We start from the raw sequence: 26812 nt of genomic DNA on the forward strand, positions 1-26812 counted from the left end.
AAAACTTAACAAACATGTTTTTACAGATGTCACAGGAGTCCCTAATAACAGCAATGGTGTTTGGAAACCAAAAAACACCATTAACGAATGTGGCTTGCTTTGTAAATACAAAACAGTAATATCATACAAATACAGAACACATTTCTCATAAATCTTACTTGAGAAACAAAGCTTACAAATATATAAAATACAATTACAAATAAATCTTTAGTTGTTGTTTTTTTTAAAAAAAAATAAAATAAAATAAAAAAGCTCTCATGCAGAAATATATATATAACAAAAACACCTGGACATGTGTTGGAGATTATGCACAAATGCCAGGACATAGCCTGGTCCCAAGAGAAGGGTAATTCATCCTTTAAAACAGCAGGTGGCAATGAAAGTCCCCAAACCATGCCATAAGTCTTAACTCTTGTCTATGGTTTGAAACCGTTTGTGCTATGCGAACTATAAAGTTCAGAACAGGCCAGGAGGCTTTGATCACTGTGCTACAGGTGTAAGTCACATTTATGTGCTGCACAGTGGAGGTCTGCGCTCTGCAAGTGCTTCTGTGTTGTTTGGTAATTCAGGGTGCAGAGCACTATTAAACCGGTAGAGGGCAGTGTTGCGTCATTTTAAACATACGCTGTCCCAAAGACAAAACCGAAGAAGGAGTTCCCTTCGTTGTCTTAGCAACCTGCAACACATTATACAGAAACGGTCTACCCCAAAACTGAATTAAAGAACTACAGGCGGCTCGATATTATTAATTCGACTTTACGTGCGCGGAAATGGTGACTGAAAAACTAAGTTTGACTTGTGATGGGATTCCATCACACCAGCAGGTGGCTTGTTGTCAGTCTTACTGTGGCCTGCCAGTGCACGGAAAAGACATGATGATTTACAATAACGTGGACACAGAATCCAAGGTCTGGTAACACATCACACAGTGCATTACACAATCATTTTAAAGAGCAAAATAATCGAAGTATATCGCATTTTGGATTTGTTGTATGTTTAAAAATGCCCTAATTGAATCTGCAATTAAGTAAACTTTTTATTACTTCTATTGATTTCACATTATTGTTCTTGAAAATGATTGCTGTGGTAATTGCTGGAATTCCTTTGTTGACAGCCCCTGTTGCTAACTGGCCACCACGGTCAAATCAATGCAATGACATTTGGAAAAGGAAGCAGACCGGTTCTTTTGTGCTCTGCGTCTTCTGATTATGTTATTGTCTGGGATATTGAACACTGCCAAAGGAGAATCCAAGAGGGTAAGATCTCAATGTCCCTCTGTGTTTGCCAGAATCAGTCACTAACACTTTTCTTCGCAGGTAAAGTTGCGACAGGAACAGTTATCGGGACCTTGCTGGGGGAAATCACCCATCTCTCATTTGGTTTCTCTGATGAACGAGTGGCTGCATGCTCAGGAACAACTATCCATGTTATAAGCTACAAGGTACGGCACACGGTGCACTTAATTTCCTGGGATGCCAACAGCATCTTCTTCATATAATGGGCCGACGCCAAATAGGCTGTATTGTCCTGTATAGAAGTCATGTTGGTATTTTGGTTTTCCGTATTAGAACCGAAGCGTGATTTCAACATTAAGGGGTCATCTTGGACCTTTAACTGCAGCAGAATTCTGTCCGTGGAATAAAGATGTTCTCGTCACCATTTCAGAGGACCGAACCTTTAAGGTCACGACTTTTGAGAATTTTACTAACAATTTCTTTACATGTATTTATTTTGATTTCATGGCAATAATCTCTGTTAAAATAATAATTCCAAGTGCTGCTCAAAGTGTAATGAAGCTGCAGCGAATACAGTACTATAACCAGACATTATGCACTTTATCTCTGCAGGTGTGGGATTTTAAAGATGCTGCTGTTCGCTATGATTCTTTCGTTCTTTCAGGTATGACATCATAACACACTCCATATGTTTGCTATAGCACACAGTATCTTATTGTGTCATTGGTCATCTTTAATTTGAGGCTTATACTTCACTTCTATTGACTTTACACAGGTGAAATTGCCATTTTTTCTAACACAGAATCAAAATCATCCCACTCCCTCTCAGTTTAACCTTTTAATCCAATCAGCTTCTCCACTGGTCAGCGTTTTATTCCGAGAGGAGAACAGGCATCTTATCGTGGGCTCCGCAGACGGCCAGGTGAGTGACTGAGGTGCGCAGCCTCTCTTTATCACCAGATACAGCTGTGCCCTGCCTCTTCCTTACAGGTATGGTGCTTTTCTCTACACGATGACCTAAAGTGTCACCTGGTGACCAAAATGGATCTTGAGAAGCTGGAAAAAAGATATAAAGGTCGTAGTGGGTCTGTGAGCCACCAAACAGGTGATCTATCTATCCTACAAAACAGTGGCAGAGCTTTTCTAGGCTTGGGTAGCTGAGTGGTTTTAATGAAATGTCTTCCCATATGTGATGATGACTATGGAAATGATGAATGTCCTGCCGCGTTTGATGATGATTCCAGGGAACGCAGAACAGTCGGCCATAGGAAAAGTGGAGATTTCAAAACCCATCCTTAAAATGGCTTCATGTTTCCTCTGCAATGATGCCACCGATGAACAGAACAGGTGAGTAAGGACACGTCCGAGTGCACGTCCTTCATTAACCTTGGGTCTGTTTTTATGTGCTCAGGCGTCACCTCGGTTTCTCCCGTGTTCCTCTTGAGTTTTCGGCTGTATGCAACCAAGCAGAGTCTTATAAAAGCCATTCAAACAAAGTTCTACCAAAGGAGAATGTTTACATGTGCAGATGTGCTGTCACCGAAGGCTCATTTCTGCCAAACCCCTCTCATCAACGCATAGAGAATAATAACACACCACAGATATGCTTTTGTATGAAGCTGGAATGAATTCCACATCAGGTCGTCATAGTTAAAATCAAAGCAATGATCGCAGCGTACGGAATTTCTGTACCTCGGGGCATGTTTAAAGGCACAGCAACAGCTGCATTGTTTCTGGTGACCTTTAATAAACACGTTTTAATATCCACAGCTGCCTGTTTTTTTTTTAACCAGTGCATACTCACTGGGTAGCTGTGTCGAACCTGGGTCACCACGAATTGAAGGGAAGGGTGACATTCTGAGGCTTTGCCCCCCGCGGCCTTCTGAAAGACTGCAGCCGTAAAATGGACCATAGACGTGAATGAAATGATGCCGTTTTTAAAAAAAAAATCAAATAAAGCCCCGCGCATAGAGGCTCTCAATGTTTTCACCGACGCAGATGAGAATAATTGAGCAATTAGTAATAAGAGGATTTCCAACAATGAGGTAATAGCAGCATGTAGTCCTCTTGCGTCTGCCGTGGGGCAGATGTTCCCATCTTGCTGTGTGGTTAAAAACTCTTCAGCGCTTAGACTACGTGAAGTGAAAAGGAAACCTGAGTGTATGTAAAGCTGTAGTCCTATGGCATGCACGCTTCACAACCCCTCACATGGCTCCCTCTGTGGTCATACCATCCCTCCAAACGTGGTCTAAAACCCAGGGAATTCCCGTACCTCTGTCTTTTCCATATGTTTCTGTGTGGGTTCCTGCAGGGGCAACAGCTGGTTGTGTATTGGAAGCACTGATGGGCTGTATGTGATAGATCTGGCAACCTCGGAACTTCAGACAGCAATATACTTTGCAGGTAGGGTGTGGAACTAAAATAAGCATTTACCATCTCATAAAGGAAGGTATTTGACTTTAAAAGACCGTGGCCCATTTGGTTGTGCAATAACACAAGCTGTAGTACTATTATATAGTGTTTACACTACTTCTGTCATCAGGTTAGCATTATGGAGATGAGACGGTTTTGATGTGCGCTTGTAATATTTAATATTTATAATTATTTATATAACATGCAGGCTGGAATGTTGTTTTTGAAACCAAAACTTTGGGATGATTGCTTAGCATTTAGCATATCCTTCACATCTAAAACCTGCTGTCTCCCTTTAGTCCCAGGACTATTTTTAAATGATCAGTAGCACACAGATGCATTTATAATTGATGGATTCATGCAGATTTTATCATTGCATGTCCCTCTTTGACTCTGGGGTTTGTGAATGGACCAATAGAAAACAAATTCATTGGGATTTCCTTTGGTGGTAGTCAGACTGATTCAATGTTTAGCGATTGATTTATGTGTCACAGTGTTATTACTATGTACAATAATGGCAAATATACATTAAAAGTCTCACTGTAAGGCTTTGCAGCCAAATCAGTTTTAAATGCAGATTCTATAGAGGCGATAGTGTCATGAATATGAATCCAGGATCTACAGTGAACAGTATCTCTGAATAGTGTTTATTCTTCTAGATTACCCGAACCTGAGCATCACAATGGCTGGATTATGGGCACTTTCTGGAGGAAGCAACAACTCTGTGAGTAAATCCAACAATTGTTAATGAACTAGGACGAGATACAGGTCACGTTCAGTGTACCTCGGACATAGCATTGAGGGTTATTGTATTTATAAATGTCTATTTATGAATCTGTTTCATCTGTTTTCTATTTAAATAATAAAAATACACTAAAAAAAAGTGGTCACTCGTTTTTTTTTTGTCATTCAGGTTTTGACTTTGGTGGGCTCCTTATTTTCTCCATGTGTGGCTCTGCTAGAGTTTAATCTTTGTGATTTAGGAAGGATCTGGATTTGTGATGACAGCTTATCAGTATTTGCAAGGTAAAACTCAGGTTAAGCCCCAATTTACAACAGGTAAAACCACACAAATCGTTCGTTTACTCTTTCTCTCTCTCTCTCTCTTTATTTATTTTACGAAGCAGTCGATGGAAGAGCTTCTGAATGGGAAAGAACTGTTCTGGCTCATGTTTAGATAAGCTTCCCTCAGGAAACATTATAAACAACACTATAAATTATAACAACGCTCTGTATAATCAATAGAATCATTACTACAGAATCAAGGCTGGGAATTTTCCCAAATTTTCAACAAATGCTAATTATTTACCAGAATGAATAGCAATCAAATGATAATACAGAATGTTTTCACTCTTTTCCAGCCACAGACCCAGATTGGGAGCCAAAACATCACCATGTCAGCTTGTTAAAAATGTTGTAGGCACATTGCTCTTTCAGACGCGGGTCAGCTAACCACACCAGCAATAGGATACATGAATGGAGTCTGTTTTTCAGCTGGCTTTGAGCCTGTATCTCCCTCTGACTCTTACATTTCCATATTAACTTGGTCTGTTGGAACCATTCCTGCCATCATCTGTTTTTTTCACCAGTCAGCGATATCCTGGTACTGAAAGGTTGCAGGACTAGTCATCCATGCTGGTGGAAAATGCTGCCTCCCTTTATTTTCAGCAGTACCACCACCTTCTTTTTCCTGTTTCCAGTTCTCCTGCGCTGCCTGAATCCCCCCTGAATGCTGAGTTCACGGAGAGAAAGGCCATCCATCCGAAAAAGAAAGGTCAGCATCCCTGCACTCATATGAACCTTCCCTTATCCTTCACTTACTTCATGTTCATGTTTGATGGTTCTAGATTTCCAAAGAATGACCTATTTTGTAGCTCACATCATATCTGGCAATTCCATTAAACTGTATTTAGAACTGACATTAAAGTTAGATCAGATTCCTTTACTGTTTTTATTTGCTACTTCTAACTATGCATAACCATTGGGAAATATTCTTTCAGGACGAGAGCGAGCATATTTGTGGGTATAGTGTTTATTATTAGAATTTGGCAGGTTCTGCAGCAGACCTACAGCATGGAGAGCTGTGGTTTACATGCCGCTCTTTCCACCAGTTAGCACTGAGGAAGCTAATGTTAGCCAGACATCTCCCAGCTGGAGCTGTGGGAGCTGCCAGTGTCAAACTCCGTCGGGGATCTTTCAGGGGAGTCTGAAAGTGCTGCGTGACTGCAGTGTCAGCCCGAAAGCCACAGGATTTCACCATGTTTCCTTCCAAGCATGTATGGCTGGGGAAGGATATCTGCAGAATTTCTGACCCTGAAAATGAAACTGTCCTGACTTACAGAAGTGCAAGTGCAAATTCCACTTAGTTGACTGAAATCCTGTTGCTTTGCAGCAAATTTGCCTTAAAGATCTGATTTTTCTAGATGTTTTTAGCCAGTCCTACTAGCAAACATAAAGATGTGAGACGGAGTTGGTGCACGAGGACAGACCTAGATTGGGTTTGACCTTGAAGTTATGTAGCTCTGGTTGCCGACACAGCAGGGCAACACAGCTCTTATGCAATTTTCATGTGCACTCTAAATTGAAATAAAATAATTATTGCCTCCCTCTATTCCTCCAATAGTCACGTCTTTAAGGCAACTTCACATGTTACATCATTATCCAGTAAATATGAAGCTAACATCTCGTGTTAGATAAGATATAATGCAACTTAATTTTTACATTTCCCCTGTGTGTTTCTGCACATTTTTAAGGGATAACATGATTTATGTCACCTTGTTCTGCAATTTCTTCCTCTGCCAGACCCTCGGGTTTCCTCCATAATTCTTCTTACCGTACTTTTCATTTAAAGTGCCTCCGATACATTTTTATCTGCACCCTCCGCGCTCCACTTTTTCCTCAGCAAGATGATAAATCATAGCACAGACCCTCTAGACATGCTGGATATCATCGCCATGGTATATTTGAGGTTGGGATTATTCAATATTTCTCTTGGCTCTTAGCTCAGCATTGAAAACACTCGACATGACGTCACGTACGTTTTGAATCTCAAACGTTTTGAATCTCCAACAGTCCGACAGTTATGAATTTCAGTCCCAGGGCTTATCTGAGTACACCTGAGTACAACAGTACAGCTGAAAAGTGTAAATGATGTCTCCGCTGGATTGAGACCTCCTGTTGAGAACAGCACATTATCCTCCTCGCTGTCTTAACTGTGTGCACCGGCTGGAGTCAGGTTCTTAATGGCGGGCTAAGTATCACATAATGAGACGGCCGCTGTAAAAAAACAAGCCCCGCTGGGATTTTACACAAACGTGAACCATTTTGGAAATTTGACTATACAGTTTCAATTAGGTTCAAATAGCTTTTAATCCCGTGTCAGCGTAAATTATCAGACTAACTGCCCCATAAAGCCAAACGACCATCATTTATTAGCAGGGGGTGATTGTGCCACCAAGAAACGGGTTTTTTTGGAGTGGGGATTTTGTTAAATACTTTTTTCTGCACATAACCTGCTTTTGCTCAAAGACTCTGGAGTGGAGAAGAGGCAGGTTTTCCATAAATGCTTCTGTTTTTAACCACGCAGCATGACGAATGCAGGTATTATTCCGGGGTTTGATCTGACAGTCACGTTACATTCCATGCAAAATCGAACAAAAACGTGACTGAGCAGTTTGCACACGAGTATGAAACACAGCTGGGAACTAAATGGGATTGAAACCTGGTCCAGATGTGCTTGCCTTCAATGGCATTAATTTAATTGGGATTGGTGATAAATCAGGATAGATCTGAGCCACCGCATGAGATGTCGGTCTCATGCTTGACCAAGTTGCTGCAGTTTGTTTTTTACATTGATCTGTTTGGCCCGTCGGCTGTTCACGCTTCGTTCTTGTCGCGAAGGTTAAATGGAGATCGAACTGTAGCGTATATATATACTGTATATATCTTACTAATTGCGATTTAATCCTAAATTATCACTCATATCATATTCCTTCTCTTCCTATTCAAGGATGTGACTGAGAGCCTCACATATTTTACTGTAAACGTCAGCTCAGTGTAGCACAGCGGGGAGCTGAGAGTGCAGCCGTTCCCAGTCTGTGCCGATGACCTTAACAATCCCAGCAGGACCTAACCAATAGAGTTCCCTCCTTCTGTCCTGTTATAGTGTAATTGCACTGTAATAAGCAATTGTATCCCAAGAATCATATTGTAAACTCTGCAGGTTTGCCGTTGTCAGTCTTACTAACCACCATATCTGTTTCACACAGCAGGTCCAAAGGATCAGCCTCTGGTGTTCCACCCAAAAATCAAATCCTCAGGGTACAACCAGGCCCCAAGGTAAGACCACAAGGCACAGTTATGGTGCAAAGAATACAAATTAAATAAAAAATAAAAATATCTACTTTCCTTTCTTCTCCTCCTGCAGACTTTACAGCCATTTAAGTCGTTTCCAAGCTGGTCTTATTCATATGTTTGTTCCTCGGTTTTACTTTTCAGAAGAACCTTGTTTGTACCTAAAACAAACATTGGGAAGAAGTCTTCTTCTAAGAAGGCAAACAGAAATATGTGAGTCCCATCATTGAAAATGATGTGAAGTGATCACTACTAAATTTCTTTTCTTCTTTTTTTTTAAAGAGATGTATTCCACAGAGATCCAGCAGACACAGCTGCACCCAGCGTTCCACAGGTTGACGTCAGCACTGGCAACAAACCCGTCTGCTGCCTTCAGTATTCAGGTGGGATCATTTGGCCCCTGAAACACTGACCATAAAATGTGCAGTAATGCGCAGTATATAACTAAAGAGCCAGTAAATATGGATTCCAGCGAAAAGGGTATATTTCATAAATACAGACTGGAGGTAGTGTAAACCCCTTTACCACAGCTTTATTCATGCTACAGAAGGCTGTTGCCCGGCAACTGTCAAACCAAAGGGACCTGTACAATTTAGGACTGGCAAGAAACTGACAACAAATCTTAGCCGGTGGTAAAATATGTAGTGCAATACCTTGTCTAGTGTTTCAGTCTAAGATTATCTAACGTTATTGTGGTTCCCCAGGTGATGGGAAACAAATCCTATGTGGTCTCGGAGACAGCTCGCTTCTGCTGTACAGCTGCTCTCTCGCTGGCAGTCCGACGGTCTACTCAGGTATCTGAAAATGAAGTGTAGTCAAATAATGATTGTGTTTCATTTTTCCTTTATAATCCAATACTTTATAATGAAACTAAGGAGTAGTCAGTCAGAGGACCTCGGAGTAAAGGGACCCAATCGCTTAACTGGTTTTAATATGTGTAATACAAACTTTTTGTATTTAAAACAGCACTATTGTCCATTTAATTATAACCTGACAGTATATTAACGGACTTGGTATGTTTTAGATTTTTTTTTTTTTTTAAAAAGGCCCATAAAGCATTAATAAGCTTTGCACACAGTTGAGATTCTTTAATTCTCTTTGCCAGTTTTTTTTTACAGAAGGGCCGACAGAGGTTAGTACTAAAAAGGTCATCCCCCATATGAATTAGGTTTTACTTTATTTGGATTATTCTGGCAAAAACACTTTGAAAAATTCGGTCGGCTGGCCCGAGATGAAACAGTGCATGAAGATCCAAACACTCAGCTTTCGCTTTCAGATGTCTGGATTTGGACCTCTGTGACAGCCGGAAAGTGTGGTTCCACAAAATTCTGGAGAATTTGGCACGTGCTGAACACCCAAAGTGATAGCTGCTGCATTTCAAAAACTGAAAGAACACACTAACATTTAAATTGTTCAAATGCATAGGTTCTGATCCTCTATATGGCATAACATTCAACAATATGTCTGCAAGACTTTTAGATTTGAGGCTCGTAGGAAAACAAAAAGTGTCCACAAGGGGGCAGGAGAGATAAGAGCACGGATTAAAGGTGACCCATAGGTCATTGAGAGCCTCTTCTGTGTCTCGCTCTGCCCGATTCACTGAATAACACCATAAAAGTAAATTTGTAGTCATCCAAAATAATTCCAGATAGATTACAAATGTCTCTTTATTCTCAGGCCATGACAAACCAGTGAGTAGCGTGAGCTGGAGCCTGAACAGACGCTGGTGGTTGAGTGCATCAGAGGACGGCTCTCTCCGAGTCTGGACCCACAGCAGAGCTGAGCCTGCCATTATCATGGTAAAAGTCCTAGTCAGCCTTTCCCCCTCAGTCTTGACCATCAGTGCCACATAGCTGGTGTAAACCTTTATCAGACCTTCCCTCACTTATAATTCTAAATCCAAGTCCTAACCATAAACAAAACAGTAAAATGCAGATCAGCCAAAGTGACCTCATATTGTAACTATTTCCTCCCGCTCAAAGCTTCGAGTCTCAAACTATGTCAAAAGTAAAACCAAGCCACAGACACATCCTGTATAGATTTTGCCTCCTGTCTACAAAGACGACTGGAGCTTGTCCCTAATTGTAGTCTTGTTAAATAGGAAGCCACACTTAAATAACAGCTGCGGTTGCTTCTGTATTCACAGTGGTTTGCCACACAGATTCATTTCTCCATAAGCACATGTTACAAAAGTAAAATTCCAAAGAACAAACGTGTATTGTGTAGGAAAGACTGAAATATAGGAACGATAAACCTGGTTTATCATTAAAAGTATCTACTAAACATCTGCAATTTTGGTTATACCTCTGGAGTTGCTGCACCTCATTGGGTGTTTAATGGGAAGAGTGGGAAGTGGGTCAGTATACCACTGCCATGTCCGCCTGTAGCTGATGCCAACATCTCTGGCTCCATTTAGTGATACTCTTGAAAGGTTTGGTCTGTATGAGCTGCACAATGTTCTTATGGACCAAGCTGGCAAAGATATTCAGTTCATCGAGCTAAGAAGTTCATTCCATCTCAACCTTTGAAAAGATTACATTATTAATGACATTTGTAGTATCACAACATAACAGATTAAATAAACAGGAAAGCATTTTCTCATGTAGGATGGCTCAAATATTGTGTTCAAACTGATTCAACCTTTGCTTCCATTCCTTCAGGACAACAGCAACTTCTCTAAACCCATTAAAAGTGCTCAGTTTTATTACCTCGACAAGTTTTTGCTTCTGGCATCTGGACCCTCTTTGCACTTGTACCTGTATAACATCGACACGTCGTCCGATGACATCAAAAGGTAAATGCAAGTGATGATCGGGTCTGGTTGTGTACGTGTGCTAGTGTTTCTGCTGGTAACGGTGCGTTATATTTTCCTCTTAGATATAAGAAACGGAGTGTCGTCAAATTGGCAGGAAGCTTTGAAAGCACATCTGCAACAAACATCACTGCTATGTCTTCCATCAATGATTTCTTCTCTTGTATCCTATTTTTTTGCTGTTATTTCTGGCACTGAAGGAGGAATATTAGAGTTTGGAGTGCAGAGATGTCATTGAGGGCACAGTGAACCTTAAGTAGTTTTGCTTGGAGAATCTCATTGGCCCACTTACAAGCCAACCACAGCGATCAGCCAGGGCTTCATGAAGCCTTTACATGCTGCCTGAAAGCATTCCATCGCTGGCTTAACCTGTAGATCCGTCAGATGTCTTTAATGTTTCAAAAAATGTCTGCTTTGCAACACCTTGTTAGGTTGACAGTGGACATACTTTATCATAAATCTTATGCACAGAAGTCTGAACTAAGCAGAGCTGCAGAAGGAGGGATTTTTCACTGGGCTTGGAGTCATTTGGATGGAAAATGGATACACAATAATTACATTTCAGACTAGAATGGTACAAACGATGTGTCAGCCAAGACTGAACAACAGTTCTGTAAACCTGAAAGGCTTACATCCAATAATTCTTTGTGTTGTATACACCAAATTGACCAAAGTTTACCAAAGAAAACTGAATTACAGCCACAATTCTCTCATTTTGGTAATGTAGTAATTTTAAAAAAAAATCTTATTATTTGTCTTCTTTTAGATTTAAGAATTAACCGAGTTCATTCAGGGTCGCCAGGTCTGTCATTCTGAATGTTAATGTCCATAACTGCAGGAACAGAAAGGGTTTTACGAAGATGAATCCATTAAAACAGGATTTATCGGCATTATTTAGTAAGGATCGGACCAGGCAACTTCACACTGTGGTGGGTGAGTGTAGAAGACCGTGTCATGGAAATCTTAGCCAAACTGCCTGGAAGCAAACTGATGGATGTCTGCTCAAGCTCAGCAAGAGCTTTTCTGGCCAATGTCAGCAGATACAAAGAAAATGACCACTCGTACTGGAGTTGTTGGAGACATATATCTCTGTTCAAAAATAACAATCGAATGCCACAATTTGTTTTTTTCCTAACTGTGACTCAGACGTAGTCCTGATGGGGGGGTCAGATCGCTCCATTCAGGTCTTTGACATGAATAAAGGTGCAGTTGCCGCAGTGCTGCCCGATGCCCACAGCAGAGCCGTCCACTGCATTTCCCACAATAAAGTAAGTTCAAATTAACATTTTTTTCAACAATTAAAAGTTAATCAACAAGCATTATCATAAAGCGAGGGTAATTTTCCTCAACAAACCACACTAAAGCCACATATAGATATCCTACATTTTGTTTAAATCAGCTGCAGATATTTTCCTCGTCGTTTTTAGCTTGATTGCAATTTATGATAAATTCCAATTCCGGCGCCTCCAGTGTTACTCACCCAGTGAGTAATTTGCTTGATTTGGCAACACTGCATAGGACCCATTTCCACCAATTTGGCAGAAATTGTAATGTTACATAAGCTATTGCAGGCTTGTGTAAGTTACATAAGAGAGGGGCTTTTATGGGGGGAAAGTGCGACTTTGTGGTGTGAAGGAAGAAGTTTGTGGTGTCCAAAGGACATGCCATCATCAGCTACATTTATCTTTTTAAAGGTTTGGATATAAATCCCAACTGAAACAGGATTAAGACTGCCGTAGGAGATATCAGCAGATTCCACCTTGGATCGGAGCCTTGAAAAAAAAAATGCTGTTCCATGATGCATTTTGGGTTTATGTGGTTTTACTCCCACTTTACTGTTTTGGATGAATGTGATTCCAATTTGCTGTTGCTTAATAAGCAGGGAGCTTAAGCCTTTTCACCAAGTTTATTATAGTTCTATGAAGAATGTACAGAGTCATCAGTTAACATAAAAATATGGATTCATTTAGGTGGTACCCCCCCCCCCACACACACACCCCGCCCCCCCACCCAATACAACCCCACAGCTGGTTATCTAATGTTTTTTGAAATCGTTGTACCCACTGACCCCAAAATATTAACCTGTGCATACTTGACTCAGACCAGCCTGGATTAGCTGGGCACATTGCAGCTACTGACATGGATTAGAGGCATTTACCCCTTCAGCAGCACACGGGGAGCCGGTCCTCCTTCAAAACATTGTTGTTATTATTCTCTGTCGCACGAGCGCTCCGTACATTGTGCGAAAGTCCGCGGTGTGTTGTTTCAGCTTGGCTCTTACGTCACTGTGGGGTTGTCCACCTGCGTGCCCAGAGGCCTGTAGATGCCTGTAGGTTTAATACCTGCAGATCAGTGGGTTTGCCCCCCTTTGACCGGAGACTGTGCACACATCCATCTTCCCTCCCCTACTGCAGTCTCCTTGCCGTGCACACACTCCTGCAGGAAATGCAACTTTCCATCATCTCCGGAGCAATCCTCACCTGGAACTCATCAGGGCAGAAGACTTCTCGGAAAATTAAACTAAAAATGCCTTCTCCGACTCCCGTTCTGACACTCCTCATGGAAATCCAAACAAGAAACACCCTCACTGCCACTCTTGCTCCCTTTCTTCTCTGCTTGGTATGAGACCCATAGACTACCATAAACTAGGTGTATATGTGGAATGGAAAATCTGTTTATTGAGCTAAAGCCCATCTCCATGTGGTGCATAAAAGTTGGAAAGAAAAATGACGCAATTCCCGTCTTTTGATCCCCCATGGGCGCCGCTTGTCTTCAATGTCACTTTAATGTGAAGTTCCAGGTACAATACAACCTGGAATGATAATAATAAAAATAACATTTCATAAAACAGGATGTGAGGAAATAAAAAAGCCAACTGTTCCAATGCTGAACACTGGAAGAGGAGATGATTTACAGCCTTTTTCAATGAAGCATGTGCTGACTAGTCACTTTTATCTTCTCTGCATACCTCACAGGGCTCCATGTTCACCACGCAAGCGCCGGAGTTATACAACCTCTTCCTCACCAGCGCAGTCACAGATGGTGTGAAGATTTGGGATCTCCGCACTCTGAGGTTGTGTTATTCAAAAATCAGACCGCTCACTGTGTTCAACTCAGTATTGTTGTACAGATTCTGTTCCTTCACATGTAGCCGTGTGATAAAAGAGCCCGACCTCGTGCCTGTTCCATTACAAAACGTAGGCCCTCATTCCAAGCGTTCCATTTTACCTTGATAGTTAATGAGCAGACACATCTGTTGGTCTGTGTGCTTGTATAGGAGTGATCATGTTGATCGGAGAAAGACTGCATGAAGGAGAGGAGAGGAGAGGAGAGGAGAGGAGAGGAGGAGAGGAGAGAGAGAGGAGAGGAGAGGAGAGGAGAGGAGAGGAGAGGAGAGGAGGAGAGGGGAGGGGAGGGGAGGGGAGGGGAGAGGAGGAGGAGAGGAGAGGGGAGGGGAGGGGAGAGGAGAGGAGGAGGGGAGGGAGAGGAGAGGAGGAGAGGAGGAGAGGAGAGGAGAGGAGAGGAGGAGAGGAGAGGAGCAGGGGAGGGGAGGAGGAGAGGAGAGGAGAGGAGGGGAGAGGAGGGAGGGGAGGGGAGGGGAGAGGAGGGAGGAGAGGAGAGGGAGGGGAGGGGAGGAGGGAGAGGAGGGGAGAGGAGAGGAGAGGAGGGGAGAGGAGAGGGGAGGGGAGGGAGAGGAGAGGGAGAGGAGAGGAGAGGAGAGGAGGAGAGGAGAGGAGAGGAGAGGAGAGGAGAGGAGAGGAGGGAGGAGAGGAGGAGAGGAGGGAGGGGAGGGGAGAGGAGAGGAGGAGGAGAGGAGGGGAGAGGAGAGGAGTAGAGGAGGGGAGAGGAGAGGAGAGGAGAGGGAGGAGAGGAGGGAGGAGAGGGAGAGGAGAGGAGGAGGGGAGGGGAGGGGAGAGGAGAGGAGAGGAGGGGAGAGGAGAGGCCTCCATGAACCAGCAGGGAGACAGCAGCATGATCACCTGACAGGTGTCTGTCTCCCTGCTGGTTCCTGGGGTCCAGCATCCTGTGGCAGCACAGCCGAGATGTAACAAGATTTTCCTTTTATTGACTGCGTCACGGAGCGTTCCCGTGAAACATTAATCGGCGATCGCTGAGCAGCCCTGTCAGCATGTCCGCCGAGTTAAACATAAATAAATTCAAGCTGCCGTGTGTTAATGTGGAAGTACAAGTATCTTTAATGTTTTCCTCACTCGTGATTCACAAACGTGAACATCTGTGTCCCATCTACTGCTAAACGCATTGTCACTTTTTATCTGCGGCCTGTGATTTGTCTTATCGCACAGGGATGTGCAGCTGTGCTCCCCCGCAGCTCAAATGTGCGCCTTTGTTCATGTATAATTAACAGGATTTAATCGTCGGGCAAAGAATCGGAGATTAGCACATGCTACTCTGCAAAGTAGCAAAGTTCACTATGGATAAACTGTTTGTTTGTTTTGTTTTTAAGGAAATGAATGAGGTCTGTCTGAATGATTCCATTTATTCTCTGCTTGCAACACACAAATGAGAAAAAGACTGAGGACGGCCTGTTTGTAGTTTGCAGATGGACATGTCCTACATCTATTGGCCCTTTATCCTTGATCTGCTGCTTTATCAGGTTACCTGAAAGCAAAAAAAAAAATTTTAAGCATTGAATGAGAACCCCTTTTTCTCCTTTAATCACTTGCTGTCCCAAAGCCTGTAAGATTATCTAATATCCGTTTGCCTCAGCATCTTTTCTGCACAAACATTCCACATTTAATGAGTAAATCGGTAATTCGTCTTCCAGCTGACTAGAACCGGGATGCAGTTTTTAGTTTTTTTCTGTCTGGGCTGTTAGTAGCAGATATCCATTTAAGGCCGATAATCCAAGAGGGCTTCTTTTGGGTTCCAGGAGGTTCTTTTGGCTCTGAGTCTTCATTCTTTCATGTCTGAAACTGCTCCATTGTTTTATTTGTCATCCTTATCACTGTCTGATAAATATTTTATCTAGTTTCAAGGCCAATTTCTGGTTGTCCAAGAGATGCAGGCCCTCTGAGGGGAGAGGCATTCATGTATGAATCTGGCTCTTTTAATTTCCTTTTTTTCTCCAGTAAACTTTGAGTGTGTTGTATGAAAGAATCGCCGGACTTTAAAGCAGGTCTGTGCTTTTCCCGTGTTCAGCTGACTCACTGGAAGCCATAAATCTGCTCTAAATTGTATCTGTGTCAGATTCTAAAGCCTTCTGCGGACAATGTGTAGCATGGGTGACTACATCCAGGTGGTTCCCACATGCCCATACATCTATCAGATCTTTATATCTGCTCACCACTGCAGTCACAACGTTTGATGGGAGACATTTTCCCTCTATTCAGCACCTCACAACAAGGGGAACAAAGACCTTTTATGACGTGGGGAAGAAAAAAAGGAAAATTGGCATTAATTGACATCATCCTTTGCTGAAATACCAAGTCCTTCCTGGCTTTATGACTACCAAACTGCTTTCTACCTCAGGACTCTCTGTCAGTTGCTATTTTTGGTCTTTTTTTATAGGTTAGAGCGTTTATATTTCACAGCAGCGTTTAATGGAAATCAGACCACAGCTGATTCTATAAATACACAGTACAGAGGCAAAATCTGTCTTCAGCGGACTGATGGAGTCCACTCGAGGAATTTTTATCGTATGATTGAGGTTAGCGCGGACCCAAATACACATCATCTGTTATTATTTTTAATTATGTTAAATAGTGCAAGAAAAAATGCAAGCTTTTCCCAGATTTGCTCTGACAGTTCGACAGAGCAAAATACAAATAATAAGCTCTGATTAAGGCCTCGATCACTTTGATGATTGATGAACAGTACACAGATGGATCCCATAACTGCGTGACTCCCACCTTCACCCTCCGGCCTGTATTAGTCATCCAGCCAATGCTGGCTGAGCTGCAAAGACAGCACTGAGAAAATATGTGTGGGAGATTTGGCCTACCAGCTCCTTTCTGCTCAGTCAAAACATTAGATCTCCACGATGACCCAGAAAAGCAGCTAAGTGTTTATTCTAACTTGTTAAACTGCTTCTCACTAGTGTGTCGGTGACAGGCCATACAGCTGAGCTTCCAAAATATAGAGCAAATGGTTTTAAAACTCATCCGTCTTCTTGTGCTTGCACAAAGGTGGTGAAAAGTTGTCATAATCCAGCTCAGTCCAAATTTGGTGCACTTATCAATGCAAACAAGGACTAAAATGTTAGGCTATGCTAGTTGCCCGATTTTTCCAAAATGTTAAACCACTGAGAAAGGTATGGTAACATTTCAGTTTTACAGGCTTCAAACATTTGTCTGTTATAGCTTGGTCATGTTTTTACTTTTCTTTCTTGGCATATTGTGTTTCTTTAGGGCCATAAAGAATATGACCTGCTTCCAGTCCAAGCTAATGGCATTAGCATGCGAATGAAACCCCTATTCCCCCCCTCCTGTTCACAAACACTTCCTTGCCAATGTGTTAGTCACTGAGGGGCCACTGGGCCGTTAGTGGCATTGTAAAGACATTACATGCTGTCGAAAAGCAAAACAAACAAGGCAGAAGTTGCTCAAGGGGCCATTCATTTTATGCTACCATTTCTTTTCTCTGTTTTGCTTGGCTCTCACTCATTTTTGGCCCTCTGTTCCCTCTTTTTTGATCATAAAATCTTGGATCAATGCACCAATAGACATATTAGGGTCGGATTCAAGGTTGACACAATTGTTTGAAATAGTTTAAGATGTCCGAATATGTAAAAAATGTAATATCTGGTAATTTTAAAACAAAGCCCTTCCGAAATTTGGGGATAAACTCCCACATTTCCCTGAAGTATGCAGAGACATGGAAGGTCTCGATCCATTTCCAGCAGGAACCAATGAAACATAAATACATATAGGTAGATTAACCAAGCAAGCACTGGTTTTCACATGTGCATCTCTCCTCCAGGTGCACACGGCGCTACGAAAACCATGTAAATCGCGTCCATCCGTGCTCAGCAGCCATCTCAGCATGTGGTCGTTTCATTGCCACGGGCTCGGAGGATAACTGCGTAAGTAGAATGGTTTTCCCCAGTGAGAGATCCCGTACACGCTTTTCCAGTCACACCGCTGTCATATCAGCTCCTGTAATGATTGTGAGGTTTAATGTATATCTTTTACGGCTTGCTTAACCTTGTACTGGGACATTTTCTAACACTTCCATCCTCATTAGGATGAGGAATACCTCCATTTGACTCCACCATTTCATGCGCAGTCAAACTTTTTTCCGTATAAATCACATCTGAACGTTGAGGTTGAGGAGTCGTATGATTAGTTTTCCAGCCTTACGCTCCTTTTTATGACATTTCCTCCCTTCTCTTTATCTGTCTCTCTTTTCCGCCTGTGTATGTGCATTTCAGGAGCGGCGGAACATTACACTCATGTTGCTGGTTACCATTCTCTGTAGAATATTCTGCATTAAATTCGAGAGCATCCCTTTGGGGATGTGATAAGGATTCAGCGGAAATTGGGAAGAAGCGCACAGTTGGGAGCTAGACCACAATTATTTGTAACCGCTGTGGGACTTCCAGAAGCCAACCACATTTGTACTTGTCCTAATGTATCAAAACCCATCCGTGCAAAAAAAAAAGTGTGGGGGGGGGAGTGGAAAACTCTTAAAAGACTCCCGAGATCGTTTGCCTTTTTTTGAAGAATTCACGATCTACTTCAATTCGATTATACTGTGGTAAATATTTTGGTGTAATTTCCAGCTGTCAAGCTAACTAATAGGGTTTTATCCTTTTTTTCCCCCTTTTCTCTCCTGGTTGAGATGGAGGCCTGGTCATTTCTTCTTACCAAAACTTTAGTGTCCCTACTTGTTACTGTCAATGTAAATTAATACATCCGAGCGGTGAAATTCCAGCTTTCCTGGAGGAACCATTTTGTCCTGTTTTCCTATTAGGCACCACTAACATCGTGTGCCTTGGCTGAAACACTCTATCCACACACTTGCTTGGTGTGTGTGTGTGTGTGTGTGTGTGTGTGTGTGTGTGTGTGTGTATGTGTGTGTAAGGAATCATAACATAAAACAGATGCTGGAATCTGATGAGTCATCATCAAGTAACAAACATCCTCACATCTGCTTTATCTGTGGTCATGGCAGCGATGCAAACCATCATCTCATTATGTTCAGAAGAGAAAAGTGTCCGATAACAGACGGAACACGCCGACATAAACACGTGCTGAGTCCCGAGAAGCTGTTTCGAAGCGCTTTGCGTTGACACTTGAACACGTGGTTACTTAAACCCTTGATCTCCTGGGTCAAATGCATCGTGGTACTTAGCATTCTAAAGTTTTGCCTGTCAGAGGTGAGAACAGAATTATTTCTAGCAATCAAACTACCAGAAGAACCACTCCAGAACCTTCTTTTAGGACACAGCTGTATTATCACGATCTCACAGCTGTGTGTCAAGATACAAACTGTGATCTTCTTCACATGATCACGATGAGCGTTATCGTCATCATCAGCACTGACTCGCTACTTATTGAATTATGCTTTCAAGTCCCTCAAACAGCTTCTGCTTTACGACACGCTTGCTTCCGGTTTCAGGCTTATGTCTACGACATCCGCAGCAGCGGCTACCTCCACAAACTTCAGAACTTCTCCAATCCAGTGCTCAGTGTGGGCTTTCATCCAGCAACGACACAGGTAAGAAATGGAAGATAACATCTCAACTCAGTGTTGCTGCATATTACCCGGATTTAACCAGCAATTAGGCAAGTACATTTAGCATTCATTATACAGTACCAGCAAATGTTTAATAATATCATATTTTTTCTGTAATTAAGTCTCCAAAATAGTTGCGGTGCTGAGGCCCCGTGTAACAGGGACGGTGTTTGTGTCAAAAATGTAAATATCTCCCCAAAGCGAGGCTGTTTTCACCTCCTAACACTAGTCAGAGTAAATGTTTTCTCTTTATAGTCCAGTCATACTGGCCGCTGCTCTTCTGTGCCATAAACCTAAACGACCCGCTTTGTTCACCGCATCACCTTTAAGACCGTGGCTGCCCGCGGGGGTTCCTCCTGTCAAAACACGTATCGTGTCCTGTCCTTGTTAACTCCCGGATCCCAGTTGTTTCTCTTTATTGGCGTTTGAGTAATAGATTCTTCTAATCCATGTAATTTGCTATTGTGGAAAACAGTTTTGCCGATTTTCTCGACTGTCTGTGCACCAACGTACACCAGATAAGATTCTCACTGTTTCAGATCAGACAATGTTAAGACATAAAAGAGTGAAAGACAGAAGAAATTCGTGGTTGCAAGAAGAAGAGTTCTAAAGTCTGGTTGGTTCCCTCCAGTTGGTCTGAAACAATTTGATTAGATAGAAGCAGCTTTCAAAATAATCCATTGCATCCTCACTCAGCCGTCTTATCTAAGTTAATGCTGACAGTGTTTTGGACATAGGTTATAAATCTGCAAAGGTCCGTAAGGATGGATTCAGTTCACAGTGATTTATTCAGATGTCCAAGTCTCTCAATGGAAAGTCTGATCCACGGCTGTCGACTGAACTATAAGCTGCAGAGTTTGAAGAAACACTTCATCGGTCATATTGTGCTCTCAGTGCATATTTGGTTTTAGTTGACAGGAAACATTAAAGTGGGAACTCTAAAACCAATAGAGCAGTTGGAACGATTGCCTTCGCTAGTGGTGTCGGGTGATTAATACAGATTAGTTCATGAAAATTGCAACTGACTATTATTCAGTGGTTCGATTTTGACAAGGGAAAAATGATTCCCACATGGTCATCTCATCAGTTTTTCAAAATATCTGTATCTGCAACTAATCAAAAGCTTTTCTTTTGGTTTCACATCAACTGCCAAATATCATTTTGTTTTTCATTTCTCACCGGCTATCACCTGTCTCTGTTCTCAATTTGTGCCGCTGGTCTGACTCATCTGATTCTGCACTAATCTGCGAAGAGGTGAGCGCCATGAAGTCATGATCCCCACGGGAAAAACAGGAATTTGGGCTCCAGAGGGTGGCATACTCAGGGTGCCCTCTTTGGAGAAGGTTTAAAAAATTAGCGATGCATCCCATGGGGCGCTTGAGTGGATCATTTAACGCCTCCCTCAATTCTGTAGCACATCAGATTCTAATTTAAAGGTCAACTGCATGGGAAATGAACATGTGTTGAACCAATAAACATGAAATCTGCAGTTTATTGAATCAATGATACAATTCTACGATGTCTGCTCGGCTGATTATCCGGCAGTTGTCTGAATGCAATTAGCGCACAGCTGGACGCGGTCTATTAGATTCAGTGCAGACACTTTGTTTTTGATCAGCCGTCATGTGGCCTCTTTAGTCCGTCTTAGGGTCTGTTAAAGGCAGGACCACCCCTGGAGGTTAAACAGAACCATCCCGCCACGCTCTACATGGAAGCAGTCGTCTCGAGTGGTGAGAATTGGCTCAGAGACGCTGACATGTTAGCTTAGAAAATGCTACCGCTCTATCCGCACCCCTTTTTGTGACAATAGACCCCAATAAATGACCTACGACCCTTTGGGAGTGACATACCAGGTGCTTTGGCACCGTGAGTTAAAGGAACGAGGTGGACACTCCTTACAGTTGTCTCAACCGAATTCATTTTCAAATGTACAAGCAGTATCTTTATTCATCTTTATTCTTCAAACTTTCTCCTATTTTCTGCTCTTCCTTCAGCTCCCATGTCTCTTTGGCCCCTCTGGGTTCTTCATCTCACTGTTTCTCCAGAAGTTCCTCCTGTCCTGATCTTTTTCATCGACTCTTCCTCATCTTTCTTTTTCTGACATCAGCTCCTTTTGTCCTGTTCTTCATATATTCCTTTTTTTTGTTCTGCTTTTCCTCTTTTGGTTTCTTGTTCTCCCTTGTATGAGCTGTTGTCATGAGTTCAGTAACTCTGTCATTCATTCTTTGGTTCCAACAAATCTCTCCCTCTGTTTTTTTCTTTCTGATTCTTCACCTCCTCCTTGTCCTCACACTTCTGTAAGTCTTCCACTGAGAGACTTATTCTTCTTGGAAGAAGCCGGAGCTGTGTGTTGTATTTCATTTTGTCCTTCTCTTCCTCTCCCTATTGTACTTGAAAAGGTTCTGGTACTTGAAATACCAGGAGTACTCCCAGGAGTACTACAGTTTCCAGAGTGTGAATATCTGGGATAATGTCACTCCGATGGCTCTGGGATTCAACCAATGCTAAAGAAACTGAGAAACCATGACCTTCTACAGGCTGAAAAAGATTCTCTTTACACAGTTTTTAATTGTGATTTGTCTAACGCACTTCACACCGAGCCTCAGGACTGGCAGAGAACCGTCCTGCACCCAGAAATCCACCTCAAACTTGGGGAAGAAAGCTGTGCCTCAGCGAGCCCTCTCCTCTGGAGGACCCTGCAGGTGTTACAGCATGCTCGAGCCACATCCACCCAAAAACCCACCCCAGCACTACTGTATATTTTTGTTGTCACGCTGGCCTCTAACGGCTGGATGGCTGTCTGTGCTCACACTCCACACTCGTCCCCATGGACACCGCAGATGAACTGTTTAGATTTTGGTTGTCGGCACTTATTTTCTGCCCGTTATTCAGCAACGCATGTCAGGGACAGGAGGGAGACGAATGGCTGACACTGAGTTGGGGCGCCTGCTGTTAAGTGGTCATGCGATCATGTGACGATATTATATGATAATTGCATTTAATGAAGCTTAGACATGGACAGGACAAGTAGTGGACTAGGAGCAGAGACTGTCCTTCCTCTTTGTTTTGGAAAACAATGACAGCTTATAAGTTAATTCTGTCCATACTGTAAATCTGTCCATGTGCATCTCTGCATTTACCCAGATGAGCCTGTCCAAGGTTCTATACATGACACACCATATATCTGTAGACAGCAGGAGACGGGGCAAAGGCAGCAGCTTTACTTTGCTCAAGGAAGGGGATATTGTTAGCATCGTTAGCATCAACACTCTGGGAGCTGGTGCATTAGTTGTTATTGTTTAAAAAAGTCTCTCCCCAGTTTTAATATTGACCTTTGACACAGGTAAACGCAGCCAAGCTTTATCTTCCATTGCTGTCTTACAAATGGACAGTAGTTGAAGTAAAACAAAATGAATGTAGCTATATTATACATATAATTGAGGTTTAGGATTAAAAATTCAAGGTTGACTTTGAGTCTGCGAGTGCATAAACGTGAGTGAGGATAAAACGATCTCCATGGAATCATAGAAGTCACCACCAATCATCTTAGCATGAACTGAGAGTCTGTGTGCTTGTAAACTCATCAAATAAGTGTCCCTTGTGGCCATCTGCTCCTTTCCCATCACTCCTGTAGATCTTCCTTCCTCTCTTTGTACGTACAGAGCAGAACATCCTGAAATATTTGCATTTTTCTCTGACTCTGCTCAAAGAACGTGAGTGATTAATTATATCTTCTGGGAGTTGAAGCACATCGCTCCTCATATCTTCAAAGCTTCGGCTATTGTTCCTGTGGATCTGCGTTGACAGACATTTGGTGTATTCCAGAGCTCCAGAATGTGAAAGAACCGTCTGACCTCGAGAATTGACAGCACATAATTTACCGCGCTTCCTTTGAACTTTTGATTTGTGTCAATTTCCAACATATTGGGCCAGTGAATTATGGCTTTATCCAATGTAAACCAAGTCAAAAACTAGGCAAAGTATGGGAGCAGCTGCATAATTTGAAGAGCCCAGTGTAACACGGAAGCTATATCTCATTGACTCGATTATGAGTTATGGTTGCTAATCGAGCTGCTCTCTGACCGTTTTTGACTTTTAAATCGTGTCTTTTACACCTCGGAGGCTGTGCCGAGACAGCTGGACTGAAACGAGAGGTCATAGTGGAGCGAGACGTTTTCCACAGCAGCAAATTTGTCATTTACCCAAAACCTTCAAAAACCACTGGAAACACACAAAAATCTGTGAAAAGTTGAAGAATGCTAAACAGGATCGCAAGAAGCTGAAGCACCACAGCAGTCGCGCTACTCCATTACGTCGGCAGCCTAATTTGGATAAATTATTATGAACTTTGAGGTGCGGTTGAAACCACGCAGATTACCCGGAATCTTTGAGAGTAATGAATTCCTGGTTCTTGGTAATGTTGGTGGAAAAAGGACTCCTGAGAATTGGAAACATGTTGAAATGATATTGGCCACCAAGCCAAAACATTACAATTGAGCCATTTGGTTCTGAAGCTTCCAAATATGCTGTAGATTATTGAACTTCAGTGTATCACAATAAATAAAGACCGGCATCCTGAGGAGCTAAACGGTTGACTTATCATTTCAGACTCCTTTCCCCGACTCAGCTGCTCTGCTTTCTGGTGAAAGATTGTTTCTCCTTGAAATATGTTTGCTTGCTGTTGTCAAAGAGATTTCTACTGTCCATAAAAACCGACGTTGATGTTGTCCAGGAGAAGCTGAAATTCAAACACTCTTATTTTGTTAGCGATTTGTTGGACTTTTGTTTCATGTTGCAGCCAAAAGGGCTTATTGCTGCGGGGGGGGGGGGGGGGGGGGGGACATCTATAGGTAAAAGAAACCCAATCAGACAAAGAGAACAGCATCATCAATTGGACAACAGCCACAACGTAACGGTGAAAACACGCTCAAGGTTACGCAGGACACCACTTTCATTGATGCTATTAACTAGAAACTGCTCCAGTTAAACAGATCCCAATTAACTGTAATAAACAGGCGTTATTTTGCTCTCAACATTAGTCATTAATTCTAGAAGTTGTCCCCCAAAGCAAGCCAGCAACATGCAGTCTGCCAGTTAGTAACCTTGAATACAAACATACTATCCCTCCACTTTTAGTTGACAGCACAGGAAGCCTTATTTTTATCAAGCTTTTTTACTGAAACTTCCATGATTTAAAAGTTCTCAGGTTCATGTTACTGTCAAGGTGACCAGCCACATGAACCTGGTTCAGGGAACTTGCAGGGCCTGCTGCCATTATTTCATTTTGACTTAATATGGGGTCTTAGCGGGACTCTTGGAGCAGCTGCAGATATGAATATGTATTTAAAGCCTCATTTTGTTGACGGTTCCTATTGCTCTCTTCTGTGATTGGCTGCCAGAGCTCTGAAGTAATGTTTCCTCCATCTGCTCCGCTGGTTCACTGGAGATGAGATAATCCTCCCTTCTTGCGCCGCATCCACATATTGATTAGAGCAAGTGTTTGCACATGCACGATTTTTAATGAGTTTGCAATGTGCTGGATCTGTCGAGGTGCGGGCGCTCCAACAATTTGAATGGTGACCTTGGTAGTGGGAGTCTTGGTTGCTGTTATGCAACTAAAGCTTCGAAATCCAAAGGGAAGAGGAGGTCATGTGCAACAATTCCTGGGAAATATCATCTGAGCGCGAATGTGACTTTTTTTTTTCCACTTTTTTCCCTCTTTCTCCCAGCTGATGACCGGGACCCTGGATGGAAAACTGAGACTGTTCCAGCCAAGCAGTGGGGCCCTCCTCCCTCGTGACGCCAGCGCCGCCGCACACTGAGCTGCATCATTTCAGCTAACTGCTGCTAGAGACAGTTAGAGTGTCGTTTAAGCGGCATGGTGTAAGTTTCTGCCTGATCTGGCACCCAGTGACACACACGCAGCTCTGTTATGGCTGACAATCACGAGGGCGCGTATATTGTTCACGGGATCGCCACGTTGCCACCATTACACCCTGAAGACTTGGTTTGTTTTGCAGTAGAGAGTCAAATGCTGTGAAATACGACTTGTGATGTCCCAAATTGTTCTGTCATTAACTCCCATTGCTTCATTCGACGGCCCTGACGGTCATGTGTAGATATTATTTATTCTGTGTATTGTATAGACGTATGGCTACACATGTGCCTGTGAGCATTACTCCAAATACAGAACCATTACATCAACTGGGTGCAACCGCTTTCGCTGCCAGACACACAGATGCTACTACTGTTCACACACACATCCACATTAGTTAAAGCGTAAACTTCCTGCTCGCTACATCTGCTTCAGTTTAATCGTCTAATTTATGTAATTTCATATGCAATCTGGTGTGAAATAAAAAAAAGACAATTAAGCTTCCAAAATGTTGCGTTTGTTATACATACATAACAGTGTTTGCTGACTCTTAAGAACCTTTTTTAAAACAAATTTTCATACTATGCTGTCGTGACAGTGAGAAAATCATTTTTGGACAATAGTTTCTTCGTAACGGAATGGGGTTCCCCTCTTCCCGGGGCAGTAGGGATACGATGCTGTGTCTGACCTCCAGTGCTGATGTTCAGCTATCTGACTTGTCTCCACTCTCCTCAGCCTTGGGTGAACTTTCAGGGGTCTTCTGGTGTCTGACGCATGCGTGAGCGTGTATCTCTCACAGCAGGTGTCCTCTCCTGGATGAAAGAACCCTTCCCTCGAGCAGACACGCAGTCACACACCAAACCGATATGCTGGTGAGCGCGCGCATTCCTCATCTGTGTCATTTTGGGAGCACTCCCTGCGGTGATCTCACCAGTAAAGAATGACATGTTTATACTTGCAAATAAAAGGATCTCGAGAGTAGCCACACCCGCGCATTATTATATCCAACGTTTGATCTCCAACAAAACGCTGTCATTCACCCTGACTGCGTCCAATTCATGCAAAGTGCCCCGGCAACATATGAACGCAGTAAATGTGTCACTTATTTTGGGGGGGGGGGGCGGTTAGAATAGAGCAGAATTCACTTATCTGGCAATTTTCCACTTCACCAAAAGCTACATTTCAAATATAGTGTTTCCAGGGCCCTGACATTTCCTGTAAATTATACTGTAAAGCATTTTTGGAAGGACACCGAGGGTCGAGTCTTGCCTTTCCCTCGTGAGGACGTTAAATCTAAAAAAGACCAGCACACCCATCACGGGGCACGCGCAATAATGAACTAGTGAACTCCCATAAGCCTGATCCCTGCTTGTGTTTATGGCCTCAGTCAAAGTAAACATGCTCGCAGTGAATCTGCTTTTACTGAGA

The 26812-nt window shown here is 42.7% G+C and overlaps 1 protein-coding gene across 2 annotated transcripts; it reads left to right on the forward strand.

Moving 5' to 3' along the window:
- The first annotated feature begins 675 nt into the window (after nucleotides 1-675).
- On the forward strand, nucleotides 676-26334 carry wdr27 (WD repeat domain 27). Of its 2 annotated transcripts, none has more exons than XM_057046591.1 (24): nucleotides 676-908; nucleotides 1115-1256; nucleotides 1317-1441; nucleotides 1569-1682; nucleotides 1848-1899; nucleotides 2087-2157; nucleotides 2226-2340; nucleotides 2480-2582; nucleotides 3547-3638; nucleotides 4307-4371; nucleotides 4561-4673; nucleotides 5348-5421; nucleotides 7916-7985; nucleotides 8145-8213; nucleotides 8283-8383; nucleotides 8705-8794; nucleotides 9678-9799; nucleotides 10661-10794; nucleotides 10878-10975; nucleotides 11959-12080; nucleotides 13788-13885; nucleotides 17752-17854; nucleotides 19393-19491; nucleotides 25239-26334. In XM_057046591.1, exons 1-24 carry the CDS (start codon nucleotides 771-773, stop codon nucleotides 25329-25331), a joined length of 2403 nt encoding a protein of 800 aa, XP_056902571.1. In that variant the 5' UTR covers nucleotides 676-770; the 3' UTR covers nucleotides 25332-26334. The 2 variants fall into 2 exon arrangements, with proteins under 2 accessions (XP_056902571.1, XP_056902572.1); XM_057046592.1 differs by having other exon boundaries at nucleotides 7919-7985.
- The last annotated feature ends 478 nt before the right edge of the window (nucleotides 26335-26812 follow it).

Source organism: Takifugu flavidus, chromosome 11, assembly GCF_003711565.1.
Source record: "Takifugu flavidus isolate HTHZ2018 chromosome 11, ASM371156v2, whole genome shotgun sequence".
NCBI classification, from domain to species: Eukaryota; Metazoa; Chordata; class Actinopteri; order Tetraodontiformes; family Tetraodontidae; genus Takifugu; species Takifugu flavidus.